This window comes from Ostrinia furnacalis, unplaced genomic scaffold (genome assembly GCF_004193835.3).
Source record: "Ostrinia furnacalis isolate ACB-3 unplaced genomic scaffold, ASM419383v2 OfSCF4115, whole genome shotgun sequence".
Classification (NCBI taxonomy): domain Eukaryota; kingdom Metazoa; phylum Arthropoda; class Insecta; order Lepidoptera; family Crambidae; genus Ostrinia; species Ostrinia furnacalis.
In genome coordinates this window covers 33,485-59,124 of record NW_021134354.1, presented here as the reverse complement: position 1 = coordinate 59,124, position 25,640 = coordinate 33,485, and the positions used below count along the sequence as shown (strand labels likewise).

The following is a 25,640-nucleotide window of genomic DNA, read 5'->3' as shown; positions in this document are numbered from 1 at the left end:
ATTCTTTTTGAATATTAATTTATTTTAATCGATCGTCCGCTGTCAGAATCGTAAGTATTATGCTTGCTTCATCATCATAATCAACAGTCATTTAGTTTCCATTCCACTACAGGAACATGATTCACTCTACTTGATACAAGTAACTGGCCACTAAATTTTACGTTAGCAAGATAACAAAAAAAATTTTTTTCTTTCTTTTCACGCGCGTTATAAACTGCTTTGATTTTTTTTTTTTAATAATTTATATCTTACAACCGGTCAACATCCTTTTTGCCATATCCATTCTCCTTCATAACTCGTGCCCGTTTGATCCTCTTAATCCAGTTAGGGGGAGTTCACACTTGACCGCGTGGACGCGACATTTGATTAACACCTGTCATTGTGTAATCCGTGTGGACGGTTCCTCATCAGCCCGTTAATCAGGTTAGGAAAATCCGCGAATGACGTCATTTATACGCATTACCTAAACTCGATTTGTTTTTTATTGAAACGTACTAAATATTCAAAGCGATTTGTTGTTTGAAGTATGTTACGAATAGGTATTATTTTATCCTACAAGTATGTTGATGTTTAAAACTGCTTTGATATAGCTTCCTTGTTGAGAAATTCTATAAGTGCTCATTGCCCAAAATCATCTGCTAGCTATGGGATTTGAACGTGGTAATCATTAGAGTAGATGACGTTAAAGACCGATCCACGAGGCCCCCTTGTTCCTACGAAGCGACGGTAATTGCGAAAAAAGCTTTAGATTACTTCTAAATAGTACTTGTTAATGGATTAGCCATTTAAGTATAGGTTTTTTTCTTTAATAACCACCGCCTGTAATTAAAAGAAATGGAAAACATCCCTTAAATGTAAGAAACTAAGTTGCTAGAGTCATGTTTCCAAACGTTAATAATTTCAGTCCAGTTTATCTTTATTGTTGACATAAAAAGGTACTTAAAGTAGGTACCTACTTCATGTTACGAAAATAATCATTAGTGGCGATAATAGGGCAATATTATTGTTATGATCGATTTATCAATTTACATGTCTCTACAAGTACGTCTCTACGAATAAGTACTAGACGTGAAGAGCCAAGATTTTCAGGAATTAAACGCAGTGAGAGGTGGCATGGCACAATAAGTACCTACCTAAGTCTATTACTTAGGTACCTACTACTATTAGAACTAAAATTGTCATTTTTGTACCAGTTTTTGCCCACGACTTTACGTGGATTTCAGCCTGAAAATTTTACGAGCGCGCGAAACGTTCAGAGAACCGCTTGCTGTAACATTCTATGGGAGAGTCTTATGTCAAGCAGTGGATTTCTAGAAGCTGTTGATGATAACTAATAACGATAATGTTGTTATGTGCGATTGAGTCTGCACTCAGTGGGACTCTATACGACTTGGAGCGACTCTACGCGCATGATCTCGAGCACAAAACAATCTGCCACGTGACCCAGTGCCAATCTAGCATAAAATATCAATAAAATAAAGGTATTATACCATATCTCCTTTTCTTAAGCCACATTTTGCTGTACAGTAAATTTGAATTTATTTTGTCACGTTAGATGGAACTTTCAGTATGTGTTTCATACTTCGACATGCGTTTGAGCATATACAATAGAAATTCATGATAATTATGGTTGACTTAATCGATACACTTCAGTTAAGTTTTCACATACAAAAATATATTTTTGTGATCGTTCTAGAAATCTAGACCAAACGTACAAATTCCAACGCTTTATTGTTAAATAATATGCTGTAATCTTGAATTATGATTCGCATATAAAAACAACGGCCCTGCGTGCCCACACAACTGCACGCAGGAAGATTTAATGAAGGCCACTGACAACGCCACCCTTGTGGCGGAGTTTTGGGCTGATGTGTAGGTTTTTTGACGACTCGACAAGAAGAAAATATAAAAACATGGCTCTCTTTACTGCACTCGGGTTATAAATGAATGTCACTCGACACTAATTGCAGACACGCACTTATGACCGACATGGAAGCGCAGAGGTGAATCAACCGATTGCCTTGGAAAGGGCGCCGAGACAAACGCATGGGACATAATACAAAAAGGAAGAGTAGACTTACATCCTGGACAATTGCGAAACAGATTGGAAGACATACAACACCTTTTAAAATGTTGGCTTTGTATCATTAAGTATACAATCGTATAGATCTTCTTCTCATATCCTAGGCGCAGACCACCGATTTTTCGTCGGCCGATAGTTTAGTCGGGCAGTTATTCAGTATGGGCTTGTTTGTATGGAAGTGCGCACATTACGCCGATTTGCTATCGGCCGATTCTTCATACAAATTAAAATAGGGCCCAACTAAAAGTCGGTGGTCTGCGCCTAGGCTTATCCTTTGGGAATATAACAAACTTTTTCAGAGTTTAGGGGTCATCGAAAGGTTTCTGATGCCTTAAAATGCGTTCCGAAAACGACAAATTGGCGAACAAAACCACTCATAATAGCTTTTATAATATTGAAAAAAAGCTCATGAAACACAAAAAGGCAAATGTAGATATACAGCTTGGAATATAAGTAATCGCATATTTTATGCTGCGCTAATCGAGCCTGCGCTTGACCAGTCGTCGTATTAAACAATTATTAATTAAAATTATACTATATTTAGCCAAACATTTTGAAATTATAATAAATATGTTTTACATAAGGCAATAAATAATTTGTCTTTATTATTCATGATGAATGAACCTTCAAAAGGTCAATAAAGTCATTCAAGTAGTCTACGATATTGTGTGACTAAGCATTGTAGTCTAGCATAGAGTGACCTTACCGGGACCTACTGTACGTCTATTTGTGTCTATGACAGTCAGGAAACACGTGAACGGATATATCGACAATATAGAGTCTAAAATAAATTGTACCTACCCTAGTAAACCTGCTGTATGTTCTGCCGAATGATGGTAGAGCAAGATAAAGATCAGTTATTATTTAAGATAATGATAAAATGCGTAAGAAAAGATATAAAACAACTGAAACTATAAACTACTCATATAATTAATTCTAGTATGAAAAATTAATAATAAAAAGGTAACAATAAAATTCCTATTAATTTATCACAAAATTCTAGTTGTAAATTAAACAGATTTTCTTTTCAAGAACGAAATCGTGCATAATTTAGGTAGTGAAGAAAACCCAGTTACAGAGCTAGGTTTTGTAATATCTAATCATTGAAAGAATGACGTTGTGGGCATTTGAGCTAGTCGTCATCATCATCATCATTTCAGGCTATGGCAGTCCACTGCTGGACTTAATAGCACGCGGAAGAAGGACTAAAGAACGCCAAATAGCATGCACTATCTTCCTTAGGTACTTAGTTCATTAGGTTCATATGAAATGGAGCATTTATACAGAAATCATGATAGTAGATTAGTAGTAATCATAGTAGTAGATAGTATAAAAGTTTAAAGTGGTAAGTTAGAAGTCACGCACCATTTAAAAAAAACGGGATACGTCTCAGTCATGGCCTCTATACGCAAAACGCCTGTGCTGGTAGGTAGCACTTTGCGCGCTATATTCATTCCACGTATTTTGTGGGCATGGCACACACCTCACACTTATCTTGAGACTCCTTGACATTTGTTGAGCAAATTAAACACACGATAAACGAATTTATAGAACATAAATCAAACTGACGAAAATTCCGACGACTATCTGAATCTCGGACAACAAAACTTATCTTTGGCAAATTAGCAAAATATCATAGAGCTTAGTTTTGATTCATTACACGCGCCATATCGAACTAGAATTGAGACTATTCCCGTCACTAGTTTAGCAATCCTGTAAAGCCTCCTATTAACACTAGCCTATTCACCAATATAAATCCTAAACAGTGAAGGTTAAGTTAATCTAATGACCAACAACTAAATTAATCAGAATAGTAATTATTTACCTTGGAAACTGTGTATACTTCCGAGATTATAAAGTAGGTATTCGACACTACAGAATCCACCACATCACCAACCATTATCGACTGATAAAAAAGGTCGAAACCCAAAAAAAAACACTAGTTATCTGTTTATTAAGTTTTCATACAGGATTAAATAGAATAAGTGCAGCTTCCTTAATAAAAATAAACAGCTCTACATAAATCGACATCCCTAGTGTGATTTTTATTAGAAAATTAGGAGTGACCTGCGCATAACGCGAACTCGACAAAGTTCATGGGACACACAGTCCTGCAGAATGGCAAACAAAAATGCTATACGTTACACAGACAAAAATTAAATGTTGTTAAAAATCCAATAAAATATTTCGGAAGAAGATAAAAATAAACTGTAGAATACGATGCCCGAAGAGTAAGTAACGGCCTTCACTCACTGTCAAAATCAAGTTTACGCATTACCCTATCTGGCATGGTCATCGCAAGCGTCGTGGGCGTAATTAGTTACATGACTTATTTTATTATTACAATTATGTATATTATTCACTTTTCGTCCCAATCATCTCTTCAAAATAAAGTAAAATAAAATAACTTACAGGCACAGACTACCATTATTCCAACTTATGTATGCGAGTCATTTCTACTAGTATTTAAGTATGTAATCTGTAAGTCTAGATATTAGCACGTCACTACCTTGTTTAATATACCACGCAATTTTGTATACCCATTCTTATAAGATACACTATACAAGAATGCATGGTAAATTCAGTGAACTGCTCCTGAATCGAATGTACCTACTACTGCTATTTCTATTTATTTATATTAACCGGCAGACAGTGGTGACTGAGTTTGTTGCGGCGCTTCTTCTCAGCACTTGCCAAATGTTGGTCTCGAAGCGCTGGTAGGGTAAAAAGATTATGAGACATGTAGAGGCTCCTTAAGAGCAAAATGACGATTTTTAAGAACTATTTATTAGTCTAAACAAATAAAGAAATTTTGACTTTGACTTTGACTTTGACCAATAAAGTTCGCTTAAGCTCACTAGTTTCTCTAATCGAATCGAAACTTGCAAGAGAATTTGCTATCTTCTTTGTAAAATTCAAAGTTCAATAATTAAAACGTAATTGATAAAGTGCTCACGTAATTTTACTTTATATCGAAACCAGACTAATATATCTGATGATAAAAATATAACATTCTAATAATCATTGCAAATCTTATCGTATTCAATTACCAGACGTAATGTATTTATGGAACTTTGAATTTTAATGGCTTACTTGTTCTATTATTTGTATTTAAAAGTTGGTAGTTTAACTAGAGTTCACCTAATCTAACTAACTATTAGCCCCGGTTCAGACACACGCGATAACCAGGCGATTTCTGGATGGTTCTCAGATGCACTAAAACCGTAACCGTGTGATTACGGTTTACCTTAGTGGTCACTTATGCTCTACTCTACCAACGCTTTACGTTTTTCATTGGCCTATTTACTAATTTTCATGTTTCTTAATGATCGATTTCAATCAATTTACATCGATTGAGAATTGAGATTGAAGAGCAATGTAGTGTTACTTTGCTTACCTAAAAATCGATTCAGGTTCGGATAATTTGTAAATAATATGTGCCCTAATGTACAAGGTGGTCATTAACAAATTCATGAGCATTAACAAAGTACCTTTAAACAGTAGCAGTTATCAAACAATTGTTCCTTCCGTTATGTATCGATTAATCAGTGAATTTTATAATCAATCTCAAGCATCGGCCGGAAAAGCAGACCTTCGCGCTTGCCAATTTTCCCGCCAATACCGCACGCCTGAGGTGGGCTACCACAGATAAATTCAATGTTCAACCCGCGCGGGCGGCCACAGACGCGTGGCGCGAAAACTTTTCTTTTTTAAAAACAAAAAATGTATAAAAAGTTGCCAGTGCGTGGTCAAGGCGCAGTTGGCGCGAAAGGGTGCGAGTGTGCAAGTCGACTTTAAAAAGTTTTCAATAAAAAGTTTAATTCAAAATAAATAAAAATAAAAAATGGTTTCGACTGTGATTGTTTTGTTAAGTTTGACAGGTGAGCTAATTAAACGATTGTGTTATGTGCAAGTTCAAAATTACAACATAAAGTAAATAATATCTTAATTCTACGTGAGTACATAAATATTTACTAAGTTCATTGAACAAGTCAATTAAAATAATTAATCATTAACTTAACGGGCAATAACTTCAACATCAAAAAGTTGCAGTTATTATTTTATTACTATTAAAGCAAGTAATTAAACTGCTAGCAATACTTAACTGCTTACAAACTTAGTGATAACAGTGAAAAGAAAAACACAACATCGCGTTGAGTTATTTAACTATAAATTACTGTTCCGGACCATTTCCACTAAATTAATCAAAATTTCGGAAAAAATGAATGCTGGCTCTTTCCTTGCACAAAGGCTAGTATTGCTATCCAGCTAGGAAATGCAGCCAGCATCCTCGCCTCTTTGCCTCGCGGACACGTTTTTATTTTTGAGTACCTAAACAATAGTTGTTCCGGCGTTTCTTCTCAGCACTTGCCATTATGTTTGTCTCGAAGCGCTGGTAGGGCCCAAAAGATAAGGAGACAAATGTAAAGTGCCCCATAAGGGCTACCTTTTCTTTTTTATTATTTACCTACTATANCGACCAGTGACTCATGGCGTATTTCAAATCCGCATTAGACTCTACTTTGAAACAATTAAACTTAATGAAAACTCTTTGGTTTTATTTGTATTCAATTTTTAACTTGGAAAATTTTCGCTGGAAACCCTTTACAACGTAACCTCACTTCAAAACTTCAAAAGAGTGTGACAATACCGCGTCCGTTCAAGTCTGATTGGAACCATGAGTGCATCAGATTCACTCCCGAAGATATCGGAACGATAAACGTCCCCATCTTATTCACGTATTTTTGATATTCGGTTTGGCCGAAGCTTCGGCTGGTTTTTGGCCGAAAACGAAAATATGGCCGAATGACCATTTTTTGGCCGAAAATGGCCGAAAACGAAAACGAAAACGAATATTCGGTCGGTCACTAAAAATAGTGAATGTTACAAAGAATAAATACGTAGCGCAATGGAAACATCTCACGATCTTTGTTAGTCTATATATATAAAAATGAAACCCGTTTCGCGTTGTCACGGCATCACGTGTGAACGGCTGAACCGATTTCGATAATTCTTTTTTTTTAATGTTTGTGGAAGTCCAAGGATGGTTCTTACGGAAAAAAATATTAAGAAAATCTCTACGCTAAGGCGGTACGAAGTTCGCCGGGTCAGCTAGTAATTGATAAAAATGTTTGCTTGGACTTAGTTTTGATTAAGAAAGTTACTTAGCCATAACTACCCAAATTAGGTAAACATAATGATGTCTAATAACTTATCCGTTTTGTCGTCAAAAAGGTAAGAAAAGCTCTGTGACATTCTATTATTCGGTATGATAAAAAAAGAGAAATAATTTAGAATTTGTGGAAGTGGTTAAATTGTGGTTATTAATGGTGAAATTGCCCTAAAATATAAAAAAAACATGGTAACATTTTTGCAAGAAGATGAAAACATTGACTACATTTTTTTTTCCAGAAGGTTAAAGCTTAATTAAACAAGCCATCTCAGAATCTTTATTTAATCATATTTTGAAATTATTAATAGAATATAATCGATTATAAAACACTTTTAGGCAGTGCAATAACTACCAAAAAAAAGATAAATTATGTGTTATCCAAAATCATTTAAAAAGGCAAGATTATTTATCTTATTCGCGCTTTCTCTCCGGCAGGTTTATCCGTCGCCAGAGATTGGTCTCATCATGGTAAGTACCTAAAATTATTTACTAAAATTACATAGGCAAAAATAAATACATAGATACCTACCTTGATATTTTGGAATTATTTTCTATACTAGTGTCCCATTTTTTGCTAGTTAGTATTTTTACTTAGGCTGGGTTGCACCATCTTACTTTAACTTTGACAAACGTCAGAAATCTGTCAAACTCCATACAAAATACACCGGTTATCGATAAAGTTACGGTCAAAGTTAGGTGGTCCAACTCAGCCTTAGTATTTGCATGCCATAATATTGTTAAAATGTGAGAATAATTATTTTGTTCAAGTCTTCATTTTCATTTTTGGTTCTTCGTTACAAAACAAAATACCTATTTCAATTCTCTGAACCAAATGTTTCTTAAACAATACAAGAAATAAGATATCAGTTTCGCGATATCCGATTGTTTAAAAAGAAAAATAAATATTGGTTTTCATTTCTAAAGATAGTGAGCAATCAAGACTTTTACTAAAGCTGTAAATAAATAATTAATCAACTTTAAAGGAAAATGACAGGATGCACATTGCACGTTCTATACAAATGACAAATTATCATACTTGCATAATATTATCAAAATAAAATACCCTAAATTATTTTCTTACGTTCCGATCTTCTCTCCCTTTTTATAGAGTATCCATCCATGTACCTACGAGTATGCTGAAACTGTGTGAAAACCTAGTAAAAGTTATTTTTGTTTTACACAGACTACTGTGTTAGTGTTTATACAACTTACACCTAAGTACCCTCCTCCATCTCACTTGAGAAAAGATTCCAGCCCGTGTTGAAGCCTAAGTGGGAATCGAGTTTTAAGTGACGAACCTAAGTAGACATAAACATTTTACACGGCGAGGAATCATCTAGATCTAGACCAGTGTTTATTAATGGGGATCTGTTTTCTGCAGCCTTATCTAAGGACCATTTAACAAGCATAAATAAATGCCACCAAATGTCTCGTAAGCGAAATTTATTGCAGCTTTCTACTAAAGAAGGTTCTTAAAATTTTGCTTGATTTACAAGCACATTAGTAGAGCTACCTCCCCTATCAGTTCGATTCACCCATTCTGGGACACCCTGTATAAATTAGACTAATATAGAGTAATGTTTTATCGATATGCATTATGAGCACGTGCGCCAATCGATCAGCAGACCGCAAGCTCTTATCAGATCTCGATTATACCTAAACGCATTCGATTTGATAATGAGATTAAATAAGAAATAATCTTCGTGCATCATTAATTTCCTACATCCACTAATTGGGGTTTAAGCTGATAAAATCGGTCTGAAGGTCTTCAAATTACTTATGCCCGTATTCACACACAAACGATGCTTGCTTAAGTGAAGCAGCAAATCGAAAACACAGAGCGTAGAAAAGAGCGTGATAGAGCTCTGTGATTGGATCGTGTGTCACCCTGTGCGTCCACGCGCACTGTGAGATCTCATAGTAATCTTTGTGAATACGGGCGTTAAGATCGTTTATCCCTTCTTATATGTATAAAGTTATATATTTACAGCTGAAAAGTCAAGAAAAACTACAAATCTGTAACTTTCTCCGGAGCCCTCGTTACTTATTCTTTATTATCTTTTTCTAGTATTCAGTATTTCTTTCACTTTCACTCATTTCAATACTGTATTTAGTTTGACCGCATACTAATCCCTTAAATTCTTTGTTAACTTTTTTTGAGGAGATCAAACCCGCGACCTTTGGTGCTGTATCGGAGTAAGCTGTCTTTACTTTTTACTGACAGCATATTTTTGATTGCGGTTTGGTTATAATGAATCAGTATTTTGTAGACTATTTTGCTACATACATAGGTCTCGTTAGTGGTGGACATTTGGACCAAACTCCATACATTTTTGGTCATTGTCCTTTTTAAACTAAAATATAGTATTAAGTACACTATCGAAATCATAAATAATTGCAAAAAAATAAAAAATTGAGTTTGAAGTTTACATTACCTATTTACCATGTCTACCATGACTTTGAACTTTCTCGATAACATTTGTAATCAAATCTATAGATAAATAAATACTGAAGCTCAATGACCATAGATAAGGATCTCGTAATAAAGACATGACGACAGAAAGACGCGTCGCGAGATAACGCGGGTCTTGGGCAAATAGTCTATGGCCTACCTACTGACATTGTGTACCTACTTATTTGCCTATGAAGTGTACACAATTATTCTTTAGATGGAATATTTTTAATAAGTATTTCACGATAACGCTTTCTAATTTTACAATTATAAATAATCATATTTCTTGTTATACATTATTACAACAAGAAAAAAACATTAGTTATTATTATTATTGTTATTACAACAACTCATAATTTTCTCGTAGGTGGTAACAATAGTTTTTCTTCTTTGCACTTTTCCAAAGTAATTAGAACTTTTCCACAAATCAGTAGAACTTTTCTATATCCCCGAAGACTAATACAGTATAATCATAGCAAACATAAGGCTATTGTTATAATAACCCATAATATTCTCAAACGATTCGCTCATGTAGCTATGTAGCCCAGGTGTACTACCTACGACTACGAGTATACAATACACTCGGGAATAGATATGCATGCGTTAGATATAAATATTGAATCGGTGTCGTTTCATATACGGATCAGCCTTTAAATAAAGAACATTTCAATGAAGTCAGTTTGGGACTAGTGGCGCAATGTAAAATTTCCAAGGATATTAAAAAATGCTGAATTTGGACAGAATACAAAAGAATACTAGGTACTCGTTCTATACCATCCTGTTACTCCTGCTATACATACTGCGTTTATTCCAGACGAAGACGCTTGGCCGGGTCAGTGCGGAGTGGGTAAGGAACAGTCCCCCATCAACATCGTACCCCATGAGAGCCTGCCAGACCCCCACGAAGCACACATCAGGGGCCCGCTGGTCTACCGGGGCTACGGCGATGTTGAAGTGAGAGCGAGGAACACTGGGTACAAAGGTAAGGGGTTAGAGCTTATTTTTAGAGATGAAACGGATAGTTGTTTGGCCGGATACCGGATACCGGATATCCGGCCAGCTGCTAGGCCGGATAGCCGGATATCCGGCGGCCGGATAGTTGGCCCATTGTCTCGTTGCATGTCGTGACGAGTATAGTGACGCACAGGTGCTTCGAACGCGATCAGTGGGTCTATTAGTAGAATAGACTAGTCACACTTTTGGAAAATCGAATCCGTCCGAATAGAATGTCAGATTTTGCCACTTGTCTAGGGGGCAGATCAATTTAATTTCGGCTGCAATCGTGAGTGTGTGATTGAATAGCGAAAATTTAACTATACTGGTCATCACAAAAATCGGCCCACCTACGTTTTACAGGAAAACTCGTTTCTACTGACACAGTCATGGTGCCCCAAATATATTGGTGTTATTTGAAAGCCCAATAAATATCCTTAAGAAAAACACATTTAATTTCTTAATAAACGATTAACATAAACGCGATATACCTACAATAAATGTAACTTGAAAAAAGACCTCACTTTGGGCTCACCTCTGGGATCAATTAGACCAATTTTTATGGTTATAAAACCAAATAATGATCTCACGTGTCCTTTTTAACAGATGGATAGCGATTAATCCCAACTTAACAGTTTTATAGCCATAAAAGTCGGCTCAAGCGTAACTACCTATTTTTTGAAGAAGTGACTCTGAATTCTTCTACAGACACATTTTTGGGGTAAAACCCTTTCCTTTAATAAAATGAAGTTTAGAACTAGGCTTTTAAATGGTGCCAATATTGGTGGGAAGTGGGGATGCATTTACGTTTGAAAGTGCTTGTCGCGGGAGGGTCGATCTTTGTGATGACCAGTGTAGTTGCATCATGTCATCAGGCCATCAGTGAAAAATAAATCGCCTATTTTATTTGGCAATATTTCGACATTTAACAGATATTTCCTATTTATCNCGTATTCACAAATGATGCTTGCTTAAGTTAAGCAGCAAATCGAACGCACAGCGTAGAATAGAGCGTGATAGAGCTCTGTGATTGGATCGTGTGTCACCCTGTGCGTCCACGCGTACTGTGAGACCTCATAGTAATGTTTGTGAATACGGGCGTTAAGATCGTTTATCCCTTATTATATGTATAAAGTTATATTTTTAAAGCAGAAATGTCAAGAAAAACTACAAATCTGTAACTTTCTCCGGAGCCCTCGTTACTTATTCTTTATTATCTTTTTCTAGTATTCAGTATTTCTTTCACTTTCACTCATTTCAATACTGTATTTAGTTTGACCGCATACTAATCCCTTAAATTCTTTGTTAACTTTTTTTGAGGAGATCAAACCCGCGACCTTTGGTGCTGTATCGGAGTAAGCTGTATTCTCAAACAACACCCAAATTTTCAAACTAAAATACAGTATTATGTACACTATCGAAATAATAAATTATTGCAAAAAATTAAAAAATAGAGTTTGAAGTTTACATTACCCATTTATAATGTCTACCATGACTTTGAACTTTCTTGATAACACCTTGTAATCAAATCTATAGATAAATAAATAGTGAAGCTCAATGACCATAGATAAGGATCTCCTAATAAAGACATGACGACAGAAAGACGCTTCGCAAGATAACGCGGGTCTTGGGCAAATAGTCTATGGCCTACCTACTGACATTGTGTACTTATTTGCCTATGAAGTGTAGGTACACAATTATTCTTTAGATGGAATATTTTTAATAAGTATTTCACGATAACGCTTTTTAATTTACTTATATAATTAATAATATTTCTTGTTATAAATTATTATAACAAGAAAAAAACATTATTTATTATTGTTATTACAACAACTCGTAATTTTCTCGTAGTAACAATAGTTTTTCTTCTTTGCACTTCTCCAAAGTACCTAATTAGAACTTTTCCACAAATCAGCAGAACTTTTCTATACCTCCGAAGACTAATCTATCATAGCAAATATAAGGCTATTGTTATAATGACCCATATTCTCAAACAACACGCTCATATTGTAGGTGTATGCAGCCAAGTGTACTTACTACCTTAAACACACTCGGGAATAGATTATACCGTACATTAAATTAAAAATATTGAAAGTTTTCGGTGTCGTTTCATAATACGGATCAACTCTTTGGACACAAGATAAGAGCCTAAGTAAAGAACATTTCAATGAAGTCAGTTTGGGACTAGTGGCGCAGTGTAAAATTTCCAAGGATATTAAAAAATGCTGAATTTGGGCAGAATACAAAAGAATACTAGGTACTCGTTCTATACCATCCTGTTACTCCTGCTATACACACTGCGTTTATTCCAGACGAAGACGCTTGGCCGGGTCAGTGCGGGGTGGGTAAGGAACAGTCCCCCATAAACATCGTACCCCATGAGAGCCTGCCTGACCCCCACGAAGCGCACATCAGGGGCCCGCTGGTCTACCGGGGCTACGGGGATGTTGAAGTGAGAGCGAGGAACACTGGGTACAAAGGTAAGGGGTTAGAGCTTATTTTCTCTTGCTTGATTGCTGGACAAAGGACAGTTGAAGTCCATTAGAAGAACACTTATTTTCCATTCCTTCTTAACTATAGGTCCTCATAACTGATGCTTACTGTCCGCGGTGTATATCTTTAATTTAAAGTGATTTAAACCTTCCTTTTGACCTTGACTGACTTCGAACTACTACACTATGTTCTTTTGATTAATTTCATTGCGGGTCGAATGAAAGTTTAACTTTCCGCCGGACGAACTTGACTAAACTCTGATTTTTAATTCGACGGAATTTTGACATTTCAGAAGTGTTGTCAACATTGAAACATTCCCACTAAGAATGGAGAGCATTTTCACAAATTAAAAAATAATCCTTTCTTGAATTTAAGGTTTCACTTGAAAAACTAAGGCTTAAAAATGTACTGATCATTTCAAAATGGTTATTTGAATTTTTATTATCATATTATGGAAGTTACAAAAAAATTGGGAAATTATTTTTCTATTACTGGAATCCCTGCCCAATAATCCATGGGTTACAAACCTTTTTTATGAAAATCCTTTTGTTAATAAAATCTTAGCTTCATAAAATAATCAATTTAACAAGATGCCAATTTTATAATCCAAGTTGATTATGATGACGACAATTATGATTGATGATCAAAACATATTTTCGTTCATGTTAATATGTTGTTTTACTGTGTTAAAAACACGTTTTTTTCTATTTAATCTCTAAAATGTACATAATAATTAGTGTACATTGAATTCACAATGCAAACAATAGTTCATTCTTGTAAGTTGTACTTGATGAAATTTAATTTAATATTATTTATTATTAATTCTAAGCAAAAAAGGCTTATTACATCTGAATTGTCAAAAAATGACAGCTGTCAGAATTCCGTCGAATTAAAAATCGGACTATAGTTGGATTCTTATTGGCGGTCAAGCTGTAGATCCTGGCTACACAGGAGATGCAGTGGTGGGAACGAGAGGTGGGAATTGTCCCGTTCCTTCTCAACCAAAAGACTGGGGACAAAGATCTCCCCCAAGGATTTCCACAACCAATCTTGTGACCTTTAAAATTACAACGGCATTTTTATAACATGCAATAATTAATTTAATTTGAAAGCTCACCAATATTTCATAGAAAAACTATGTATTAAAGTAAGATTATGGCTTACTTCAGCAATTTGATATACCTAAGCCTATCATAAAAATAAATAGGTACGAGGGCTGCACTAAAAGTATCGGGAATGGAATAGTTCCACTGTTCCAGTCATATTAAAATCTATTTAATTGCAAACTCCAGCGTTTTAAAAATCGTATACCATTTATTTATTTAAAAAAAGATTCTCGGTCGTATCACAAGGTCTTGTCAAACTTGTNTTAATGTATTCAATTTTATTAATAGGAAATTGTCGTTTTTTTTTTAATATCCGGTATCCGGCCGGATAGTGAGTTACTATCCGGTATCCGGCCGGATAGTAAATTAGGGCCGGATATCCGGCCTACCGGATAGTTGCCGGATATCCGTTTCATCTCTACTTATTTTCCCTTGCTTCTCAGGCAAAAGATTGCTGGACAAAGGACAGTTGAAGTCCATGGGAGGAACACTTATTGTCCATTCCTTCTCAGCTATAGGCCCCCATAATTAATGCTTACTGTCCGCGGTGTATGTCTTTTCTTTATCCATCGGTGTATGGTTTTGTCACCTTGACGAACTTCGGTTATGTTCTTCTGATTAATATCGTTGCGGGTCCAATGAAAGTTTAACTTTCCGCGGGACAAACTTGACCTTCACTAGTCGGGTTTTTATTGACGATCAAGATCACAGGAGTTGCATCGATGGGAACGAGAAGTGGAAATTGTCCCGTTGGGAAGTCAAAAGACTGGGGACAAAGATCTCCCCCAAGGATTTCCACAACCAATCTTGTGATCCCAGCATGAAGAGGCCTATGTACCTTTAAAACTACAACGGCATGTTATACCAATGTACTAGCATTTGAACAATTGAATTTGAAAGCTCACAGAAACCTATATTTCATAGAAAATTGAATTAAGTAAAGCTTATGGCTTATTTATATAGACTCTTCAGCAATTTGATAAAAGCCTATCATAAAAATAAATAGTTGGTATCTATGACGACACTCATATCAGTCGAGTGATAGGAAAAGACATACGTAATAGAGTACCTATGACTTCACATTTTTATCTAGTATTTTAAATACTAGATTAATAGAATTAGATTAAAGTAATTTGAGCTTAAACTATTAGGCCGATCAATCCACAATAATTATAAATTGAATTTCCCTAACAAGCAAATGATGATCAGCAATAATGATCGCTAGAAGAAGAATATCTTTAGGGAAAACAATTATTTTTAAACGTAGTTAATAAAAAAGTCTGTGCAAAGAAGACAAGGCTTTTAATCACAAACCTATATCTATTTCATTCTAAAATAATTCTCAAAGGTTTAATAAACATGGCCCGTGAATTTTCCAATAATTAAAATCCAACCAATCACAAGCTCTATCTATCGTACTTAATTGAGTTTTGAGCTCTAGCATTTGATAGTACGACGGTCGAATTTTCATCTACCGTACTAAATTAAGTTTCAATTCAGTTTTGAACTGTAGTATTTGATGGTAGTGTTTCTAATACTTAGCACTATTACTACTTACTATTATTACTTATTTTCTAACACTGTGCACTAAATCTCGAGTATGTAAAACTAGCTGTTTGTGATGCATATATTTGAGAAAGGTGACAGGTATTAAAGTGAAAATTATGCGCCAATTACCTAGTTTGCTAGCGCTAAGCTTTTCAAACCTTTTTGCCTTTTTTATCCAAAAAGCGACACTGTTCGACAAACCGAGATCAACAGTGAGCTATCACCTACTTTATGGCGATTATCTGAGTATTAAAATATCTTGTCAGTAGTATTTTAGATGTATAAAATTTGGTCTAGAACATTGGTTCCCAAACTTATTTGAGACGCGACCCCCTTTAAAGGCCTTTGCGCCTCCCCTGGGGTCGCGCGTGACTTTGGGAACCAATGGTCTAGAGTTTAATTTTGACAGAAGTTGCCCTTTTTTTTAAGATTATTATCAATTTGTATTGCACAAATTACTGATAGTCCCGTTAGCCCCTCGTGATAAGCTAAATAAGCTTGTGTTACGAGTGGGCTCACCACAATAGTCGAGCGGCGGTGGGATTCGAACCCGCGTTTATCGGATCCCGAGTCGGCCAGTCCGACCACTTCACCGCTGGGCTATCGTGACTAAAAATAACTTTCGTTTACATCAGTGTAAACCCAAAAAAACTTAAATACAATGAATTAGTTACAAGTATTGCATCAAACTTGTAGATAGTAAACTAGCCCGCTATCACCCTTGTTGATTACCTATTCGTACAAATGGGTACATTGCAAATCAACCTGTATATTTAATTTACGTAAATATGTTATTCCATAATCTAAATCCAGCAAAAATATATTGAAACTGACATTGCTTTATAACAAACCAGTATGTAAAATAACAAATAATGATACCGCATTATGTACAACATTTATTACTACATAACAGTTATGTATGTAGGTTTAGAATTACAATACGATCGCATTGCATTTCCTTTGAAATATGAGAAAATGGAGAAAGGTTTTACTCGTTTGTTTTGCAGGCTTTTTGCTTCCTGTTGCGAGATTTTTTCATAACATCCATCATTAAGATCATTTATCATATTCTTTTATGCGTTTGCTCGTAATCGCGAAACAGTAAATATTAGCTGAAGTTGTCCTTTGTTAGATATTCCATTGCTGAAATGATGGTGAAAATGGTGGTTTAACATTTTAAAAAATCAGTCTTGAAATTCTTGAAGACGTCTTTGTTTAATTAAAATTAAATCATCACCTGGAAACGAGAATTGAGAAAATCCTTGGGACGCCTTTGTCAGTAGACGTCTTTTGGTTGAAACGAGCGGAAGATGTAGACTGCCACAAATAAAATGAAACAATATGAATGTGTGTTGCACAACCCGATCGAGCTAACCTCGTTGGAATGCGACTCTCCCTCCTAGCACTCACCCGCACACCTCCCCTTGTTCACCCCGTCCGTAACAGAGTGTCGATGTGCATCATGGCTGCACAGGTGCTCAGTTAACTCGACCGTTTATGCGCAAAATGCCAAATTCGCAAATTGTTAAGCGGTCGCAATCTGCCAGATTCTCACTTTGTCAAATTCGCAAAATGTCCAATGCGCAAATTGTCAAATTCGCCAAATGTCAAGTTTAAAAAATGACACGTTGTTCAGGATTTAATAATAAAAATCAAGTACCTACATAATTAATTGGCAGAACTTTTAATCATTAAAANAAGATATTAGAATATTTGCAGTGGAACAAAAAGTGATGGTGAGACATGAGAAAATCATTGGTCTTTGCCAATTATGTACTTTGGGCTTTGTGGCAGGTTGTGGCGAGTTTAAACGCTTTGTTTAAAATCTGAATTAAAACTTTTATCTGATTCCGATATTACGATATTGGGTCGCTCAATATCGGAATTGAAATATCGGATCTCGCAGTCCGAGATTCCGATATTACGAGATTCCGAGATTCCGATATTCATGCCCTAGTTGATAGCCCAATAAAATAAATAAATAAATAAATAAGTATAGAGATGGAAGACTTTGAAAATAGACTAAAGGCGAATATTTTGTAAAATCAAGAAAATAAAATGGAAGGGAAAGAAAATAGGGTGTAGGTAATTAAGAATGTGAATAAGTACCTAATCATAATAAGTTTCAGATAGGCTTTATCATAGTAAGTAAGTATNTAATCATTAAAATGTTAAGGTTTCTTTTAAATATGAAACCATAAAACCGTAATATAAAGACATTTTTAAAACTTGACATTTTGCGAATTTGACAATTTGCGCATTTGACATTTTGTGAATTTGGCAATTTGCGAATTTGACAAAGTGAGAATCTGGCACATTGCGACCGCTTGACAATTTGTGAATTTGACAATTTGCGCATAAACGAACTCGACTCGTGGTGTAACTGTTGTTTTTGATGCAGTTCGCTGGGCTGTGGAACCGGGCACTCCCGCGCCGGTGCTGTCGGGCGGCCCGCTGCGCGACAACTACACCTTCGCCGAGGTGCACTTCCACTGGCTCTCGGAGCACGCAATCAACGGACTCAAGTACGTAACCACTAGTTACAGTCCGTAGAGAGTGGGTTACAGTCCAGGCACAGTGCTGGCACTCCCGCGCCTGCTGTCGGGCGGCCGCTGAGCGACACATACACCTTCGCCGAGGTGCACTTCCACTGGCTCTCGGAGCACACCATCAACGGGCTCTAAGTACGTAACCACTAGCTACCAGTCCGTAGCAAGTGGGCTACAGTCCGGGCACAGTGCCGGGCACTCCCACGCCTGCTGTCGGGCGGCCCGCTGCGCGATAACTACACCTTCGCCGAAGTTCACTTCCACTGGCTCTCGGAGCACGCCATCAACGGGCTCAAGTAAGTTACCATCTTACCATAAGGCTGGTCTCCACCAAGACGGAGCGGAGCGGAGTAAAGCGGAGAAGTGTCGGGCCGTCCGACCGACCGTCAAATTCTATACAATTTGATAGCGGCGGCGGCGCGGCGCGGAGCGGAGCTGTGCGGAGCGGAATTAATAATTAGTTATTCAAAACACTTCTCCGCTCTGCTCCGCTCCACTCCGCCTTGTTGAAAACCGGGCCTATAAGATCAGGAGTTATTCTCTATTAACTCCTGATATTGGTGTGACATCGAAGAAATTCTGTATTACGTATAATCAGTGCCAGATTAAGACTAGGAAATGCCCTGCAATCCACACCTGTCTGCCCAGCTCCTCGTACCTAGTCTCCTAAGTCTAATGCAGCCATGTCCGCAGGTACCCCATGGAGATCCACTTTGTGCACCTGAAGACTGGACTCAACTTCGACCAGGCGCTGCAGCAGCGGGATGGAGTCGCCGTCGTCGGAGTACTGGTCCAGGTATACAGAAAAACAACAGCTGAACTTTTAATCTATAAAAGCGAAAGGTCACTGATTGACTGACTCACTCATCACGAAATCTCAGAAACTACAAGTGCGTAGGAGTCTCAAATTTTGCATGGGGGTTCCTTTAAGAACGTATGTGCTCACTAAGAACGGATTTTACGAAACTCCACCCCTAAGGGGCTAAGACGGGATCCACGCATGTCTTTAATAAAACATTGCGTTTAAACTGCTCAATAAGTTATAGAGATGGAAGACTTTGAAAATAGACTAAGGGCTGATTTTTCAATCGTCGGATAACTTTTAACTGAAGAATAAGTTTGACACATTGACAGTTTCAGTATGGGAAATATGTCAACATGACAAGTTTATTCTGCAGTTAAAAGATATCTGACGGTTGAAAAATCAGCCCTAAAGGCGAATATTTTGTAAAATCAAGAAAATAAAATGGAAGGGAAAGAAAATACGGTGTAGGCCAGCGGTTCCCAAACTTATTTTGTCTACTGCCCACTTTGAGAATAAATTCTTTTTAGCGGCCCCATTAAATTTTCAAGAGTCAAATGCTCAGTTGGTGTCTAAGAAACCTCCTAAGTAGATGAAATTACAAATGGCCTACCACCAATTTTTTCCGGGGTCTCTTACCGCCCCCCTTTAAGCCTGCAGCGCCCACAAGGGGGCGTTATCGCCCACTTTGGGAAAGACTGGTGTAGGCAATTAAGAATGTGAATAAGTACATAATCATAATAAGTTTCACATAGGCTTTATCGTAGTAGGTAAGTATTACCTACCAGACGCTATCTAACTAATAACTTAGATTCTATCTGCCAGACATCTCTATCCAAGATCTGTTTAGGTAAATATAATAGTTCCTAGAAGTGATGAGTAATTTTCAGAAAATTGTTAAATAATAGAAGTAGGTATTTTCCTTCTATTTTTGTCGGTAATCAACAAGTCACCTTTTTAAGCTCTACTTAGTTCTTGATTAGAATTAATTAATTAATTAGAGTGACAATTGGAATAGTAGAAAATCTGTCTCTACATTTCTTAAACGACAACTTAAAAAAAATTCGTTTACAAGGTTTCTCGACTTAATAAGAAGATTGGAACCTCCATTTAAGCAAAAATGCCTGTGTTTGGAGGGGCCGCTCTTCCATACACGTAGTTATAGAATTATTAAACCTTAAATATATGAATCATTATACTTTGTGTCCTGAAAAGCAATTTATATCACTCTTTAGATATCTGTACAAAGGTGTTTTATGAATCATTTCTTCGTAACCTAATCGACTTGTTTTCCCTAGGTGGGTCCCATAGGAGAAACCAGTGTGCTGGAAGAACTGCTACCAGCAATGGATTACATAGTTAATCCATCCAACGAAGACTCGCCCACTTTCAACGTAGACCTCACGTAAGTAAAATTAATTGAAACTACATTATTATTTTTGTTGACTAGTTCAGCATAATACTCGTAATTAAAACAGGTCGTTAAAGTAAGAAGTCAACGAAAACCGATAGATTTTATTGATCGCCAAAGGTAACTATTGAAAATCGGAAAACCAGTTAGGTACTTTACTTCTTGCATCTTGTGATATGTAACTGCAGATTGATGCCTGTATTGGAATGAGGCACAGTAACAGACGCTAAAATATCATTGACGCACAAAATCATATCCAGTGACAATAAAGATAGTCAAAACTCTTGTTAGAAGGTACCTTTATTAAGGACAGGGTCCTAAAACGTATGTCCAATCGAATTAGACGGATCATTGTGGACGGCCTGAAAGAAGAGGAAGCGCCGAATACAACCACAATGATCTTCGGACATGCTTGAGTAGCAACAGATAATGCCGTAGATACCGACCGTGGTGCTATTTTTAAGGCTGTTACATTTGTATGTAAGGAAATATAATATCATTATAGTTAGAGCGTAACTAGAAACTTCTGAATACAGAAAAAATTTCGCGGAACCAAAATAAGCGTAAATTCTATTTTTTTCTGAAACACTCTTGTTTCAATAATTACCTAATTTACATAGGTAATTTTAATGGTAGTTTAATAGTTTTGATGAAAAAAATAAAAATTTTCTTTATTCGTATAGACTAATTAAACTCCTTAAGAGCAAAATGACGATTTGTAAGAACTATTTATTAGTCTAAACAAATAAAGAAATTTTGACTTTGACTTTGACTTAATTAAATTAGTACTTACAAGTCGTCAAATTAATATTATTATGGTCTTATGGAGCCTTACATGTCTCATTCTTTTTTTGCTCTACCATCCCCAATTTTATTGGATTCATCGGCTAAAAATATCTCGCACGTGAGGCTAAGACCGCTCTTTCTATTATCACGATAATCCTGTCCACTGCAACGAGGTAGATAATTTTTATCTAACTTGAAATAAAGTTAATATTAATTTCACACACGTGTATGCAAAGCAGTCTTTCAAACAAAAAATCTACACGATAAAGTACCTAACACCGCTTATTTTCCGCAGGGTTATTTTTTTTTTTTGAGTATCTTGTTCCATTTATTTTGTCTAAATTACTTTGAAAGTAAAAACGAGTTTAAAAATCTAAACGCAAACGTTGCTCTATTAAGTATAGGTTTTTCTTTACACGCGTCTCCATATTAGCATATTAGTCCAACAAGTCCGTTTTGGATTCATTTATTTACATTGGAAGAATAAAATTAGTGCCAGAGAAAATCAGTTTTCAGCCTATATAATTAGTGTTCAACTAAATATTAATTACTAAACTAATTTGCTTAAAGGTTAGTTAGGTAGTTAGTTACCCTTTTCATAATCCCTTCCGCTTACATCTATACTTATAATAAATCTGTAGAGAGGTCAATTCTGTACATGAAATATATTTTCAAAATAACTATCAGGGGGTGATTAGTGATCGATACTGATGCCAAAAATGCAATCAGTAAAATTTTTGTCTGTCTTTCTGTCTGTATGCCTGTCTGTCTGTCTGTATGTTCCTTATAGAAACAATAACTACACGACGGATTTTAACGAAACTTGGTACAATTATTCTTCATACTCCTGGGCAGGTTATAGTATACTTAGGAATTCCCACGGGGACGGAAATTAGCGGGAAAATCACAATTATTCTTCATACTCCTGGGCAGGTTATAGTATACTTAGGAATTCCCACGGGGACGGAAATTAGCGGGAAAATCCTTTTGTATGAAAAATCTAAACCGCTTAAGTTAGACCTTAGTAAACTAAAAGCTTAGTTACAACAGGATATTGCAAAATTCTCACGGGAACGGGAGTTAGCGGGAAAAAACATTTGTATGAAAAAAGAAAACTAAAACTAAACCGCGTAAGATAGATGAAGGGGGTAAAACGGGATCCACGCGTACGAAGTCGCGGGCGGCCGCTAGTACAATATAATATTGTTAGATTTTAAAAGAATGTCAATACATTTTATGTTAACAAATTAGCATTGGAACAACTCGCAAAGAAGTTTGGTATTTTAACGTTTACACGTGTACAGAAAGATAAGTTTCCGTGAATGTATCAGCAGAGCTGGTATCCTGGAAACTAACTAGGCTGTAGATAAAATTATATGGTCTTATTTTAACGCTCATGCGACATTGTAAATACTGCATAGCAGACAAACATTTTCCACCCGGGATACAAACCCACAACAAGAGATCTGTCTCGAAATAGAGAGACGCGGGTCTCAACGCGATTACGCGACATCATATAAATGATTTACATTATGTACTCACGGCTTGATGTTTCGGCTGCTATGCTGCATTTGTGGTTACAAGCAGACTGGGAGACTCACAGTCACTGTCTCATGACTGATCTTTGTTTATTCTCCATTGTTCTTAGGAAGCTCTTCAGCCCCAACCCTCAAGCGTTCTACACCTACCACGGCTCGTTGACCACACCCCTATGCCCTGAGGTGGTCACCTGGATGGTCATGGACCAGCCCACCACCGTCACCCACGACCACGTAAGTAACATCATCGTCAGGTCATTTAGGCCTGGTCCAGACACGCGCGAGCCCGGTTTCTAGGTGGTTCTCATTGACAAGGACACTGAAACGGTAACCGGGTGATTACAGTTTGATGCGCATGTGTGTGGGAACTACCCAGCAACCACGCGATTATCACTGTGTCTGAACTAGGCCTTAGTCTCTATTGCAGGAACACGACTCTTTTCAATTTACTTAAGACAAATAGAGGATTTGGCCGAAACTCCCCAGGCTGCTCTGGCCAGACGAGTTGGGGAGACAAAGCATAACTATAAAATAATAATTAACTAGCTTTCCGCCCGCGGCTTCGCCCGCGTGGAATTTTGTCTGTCACAGAAAAACTTTATCGCGCGCGTCCCTGTTTCAAAAACCGGGATAAAAACTATCCTATGTTCTTTCCCGGGACTCAAACTATCTCTATGCCAAATTTCATCAAAATCGGTTGCGAGGTTTAAGCGGGAAAGCGTAACAGACAGACAGACAGACAGACAGACAGACAGACAGACAGACAGAGTTACTTTCGCATTTATAATATTAGTTGGGATTTTCAAACTGGCCTTTATACATTATAGTTTACGTAGTATTGGGGTCTCCATTTCAGAAAGTATAAGTAGGTACATTACATCGAACTTTTAAAGAAAGTAGTCTACATAAGTAGATGCTATTTTAAGAACAAACAAAAACAAGGATCTAAATCGATTTACGACTTTCACTAAGAGAATAAAAATATTCTAGTGGTGAAAAAAATACCTGATTTATATTCGGATTCAATACCAATGTTAATGTGTACAGCATCTGAATCTGAATGAATCCTAAAAAAACATCCACTAGCAAATACTTACTTTGATCAATGTAGGCATTATTAAATGCAGACTACGAGTATAAAGATAGAGCATTGTTTTAATCTGTAGGCACTAGTGGTTAGAGTTGGTCTCTCTTGGTCTTGACTCACAGGTTCAGGATTCGATTTTCAGGGTATGCTCGTTCAAAAATAAAACGAATATGAGCTGTCAGTCTGATTATGTAATATCAAATGCTTATTGTGGCTCAAAAAGTTTAGCATCAAGGTCTTGTACAAATGCATTTTCGAATTTACTTTTACTATAGCAGATTTAGTCTACAATAGAGTTCAGTCACGAACTGCACAATATCGCGGGGAATATTTATGTAGTTACCAAACAAAACCAAACTAACTTTTAATGAGTTGCGGGGAAAGTTTAGCAAACTCAATTATTTTCCAGCTCATAACTGACTAGTAAATTTGATATTCATAAGCATTCCCTAGCAAATCTGGTTATAGTAAAACTCATTCTATAGAAATTAGTTTACGTAATCTGAATTTCCTGAACTTTAAAATATTTTACTTTAAAATGGGTTATTCATGATTAAATATGATAAGCATAGTTATAATAACATTATACAAGATATTAATTGAAGTCCCGAGCTTTTGATGGATTTAAGTCACTATTATTAGGTACGTAAAAGAAAATAGCAAACATAAATTACGCAAAAAAACCTAGCTCGTAGGAATAGCTCGCACATACTTAGTGTAAACCTTCAAAGAAGAGGCTTGCTTTTCCTAATCATTACTGAGGTCATCACAGTACAAAAGGCGGATTTAATTCTAGTCGGAATTCTCCTCTAGTCAACCTTAGGGTTAAACAAATTATGACGGCGGTACAAAATTATAAATATAATCTTTCAGTATAAGATTAATAAATAACATGAATGGATGACATGGATACATTTTACACTGCTTTTTTTCAGTCCACATTATTTACCCTTAGTGAGGGTAGAAATTATAATGTGCCTTATAAAAAGGCAAACTCAACTCCTGATAATGATTAAGTGGTCCAATTGAACTTCATTTTACAAATAGTGTACGGTACACTAAATCTTACACTAATTTATAGCCTTAATTCAAGTCACAACACGATAGAAAACTAACTTGCTCTTTCCAACAGTACAAAAACCTGACCCGAGCTGACTTGGAAGGCATCAACAACGACCGGCGAGTGCAGCCATTGGGCACTCGCATGGTCTACCGCTCCAAAGAAGTGGCCTCTTGCTCACACATGGCCTCACCGTCTCTGCTGGGACTGGCCGCTGCCATCATAGCCTGCTTCAGGTCTAAGATGTCGACTACCCTTCTAGGAGCTATGTGCAGCATCGTCAAAACCAAAAGGAGGCTCTTGGGCAATGTTGTTAATAAAGTAACCTGCCACTAAAATGGTTATAGCATATCAAAGTAGGTATAGTGTATGATAAAGCCTGGTCCGTGAGCACGTAGAATCCCGTCCAATGACCCCAAGCTACCCATCCTTATCGCTCGCGCGTAATTATATTGCTGTCGCGACTGTGCGACGCGCGCCCGCAGTGAGTGTGCGAGCGCGACAGCAACATAATTACGTGCGTGCTGGGACTATTCATATGTAAATGTTAACACATTGA

At 36.6% G+C, this 25,640-nt stretch overlaps 1 protein-coding gene across 1 annotated transcript; it reads left to right on the top strand.

Moving 5' to 3' along the window:
• Positions 1-5,758: 5,758 nt before the first annotated feature.
• On the top strand, positions 5,759-25,542 carry LOC114358805 (putative carbonic anhydrase 3). The gene is made up of 8 exons (XM_028312853.1): positions 5,759-5,964; positions 7,692-7,724; positions 10,523-10,690; positions 18,250-18,373; positions 19,091-19,193; positions 20,498-20,604; positions 23,045-23,168; positions 25,154-25,542. Exons 1-8 carry the CDS (start codon positions 5,928-5,930, stop codon positions 25,415-25,417), a joined length of 960 nt encoding a protein of 319 aa, XP_028168654.1. The 5' UTR covers positions 5,759-5,927; the 3' UTR covers positions 25,418-25,542.
• The last annotated feature ends 98 nt before the right edge of the window (positions 25,543-25,640 follow it).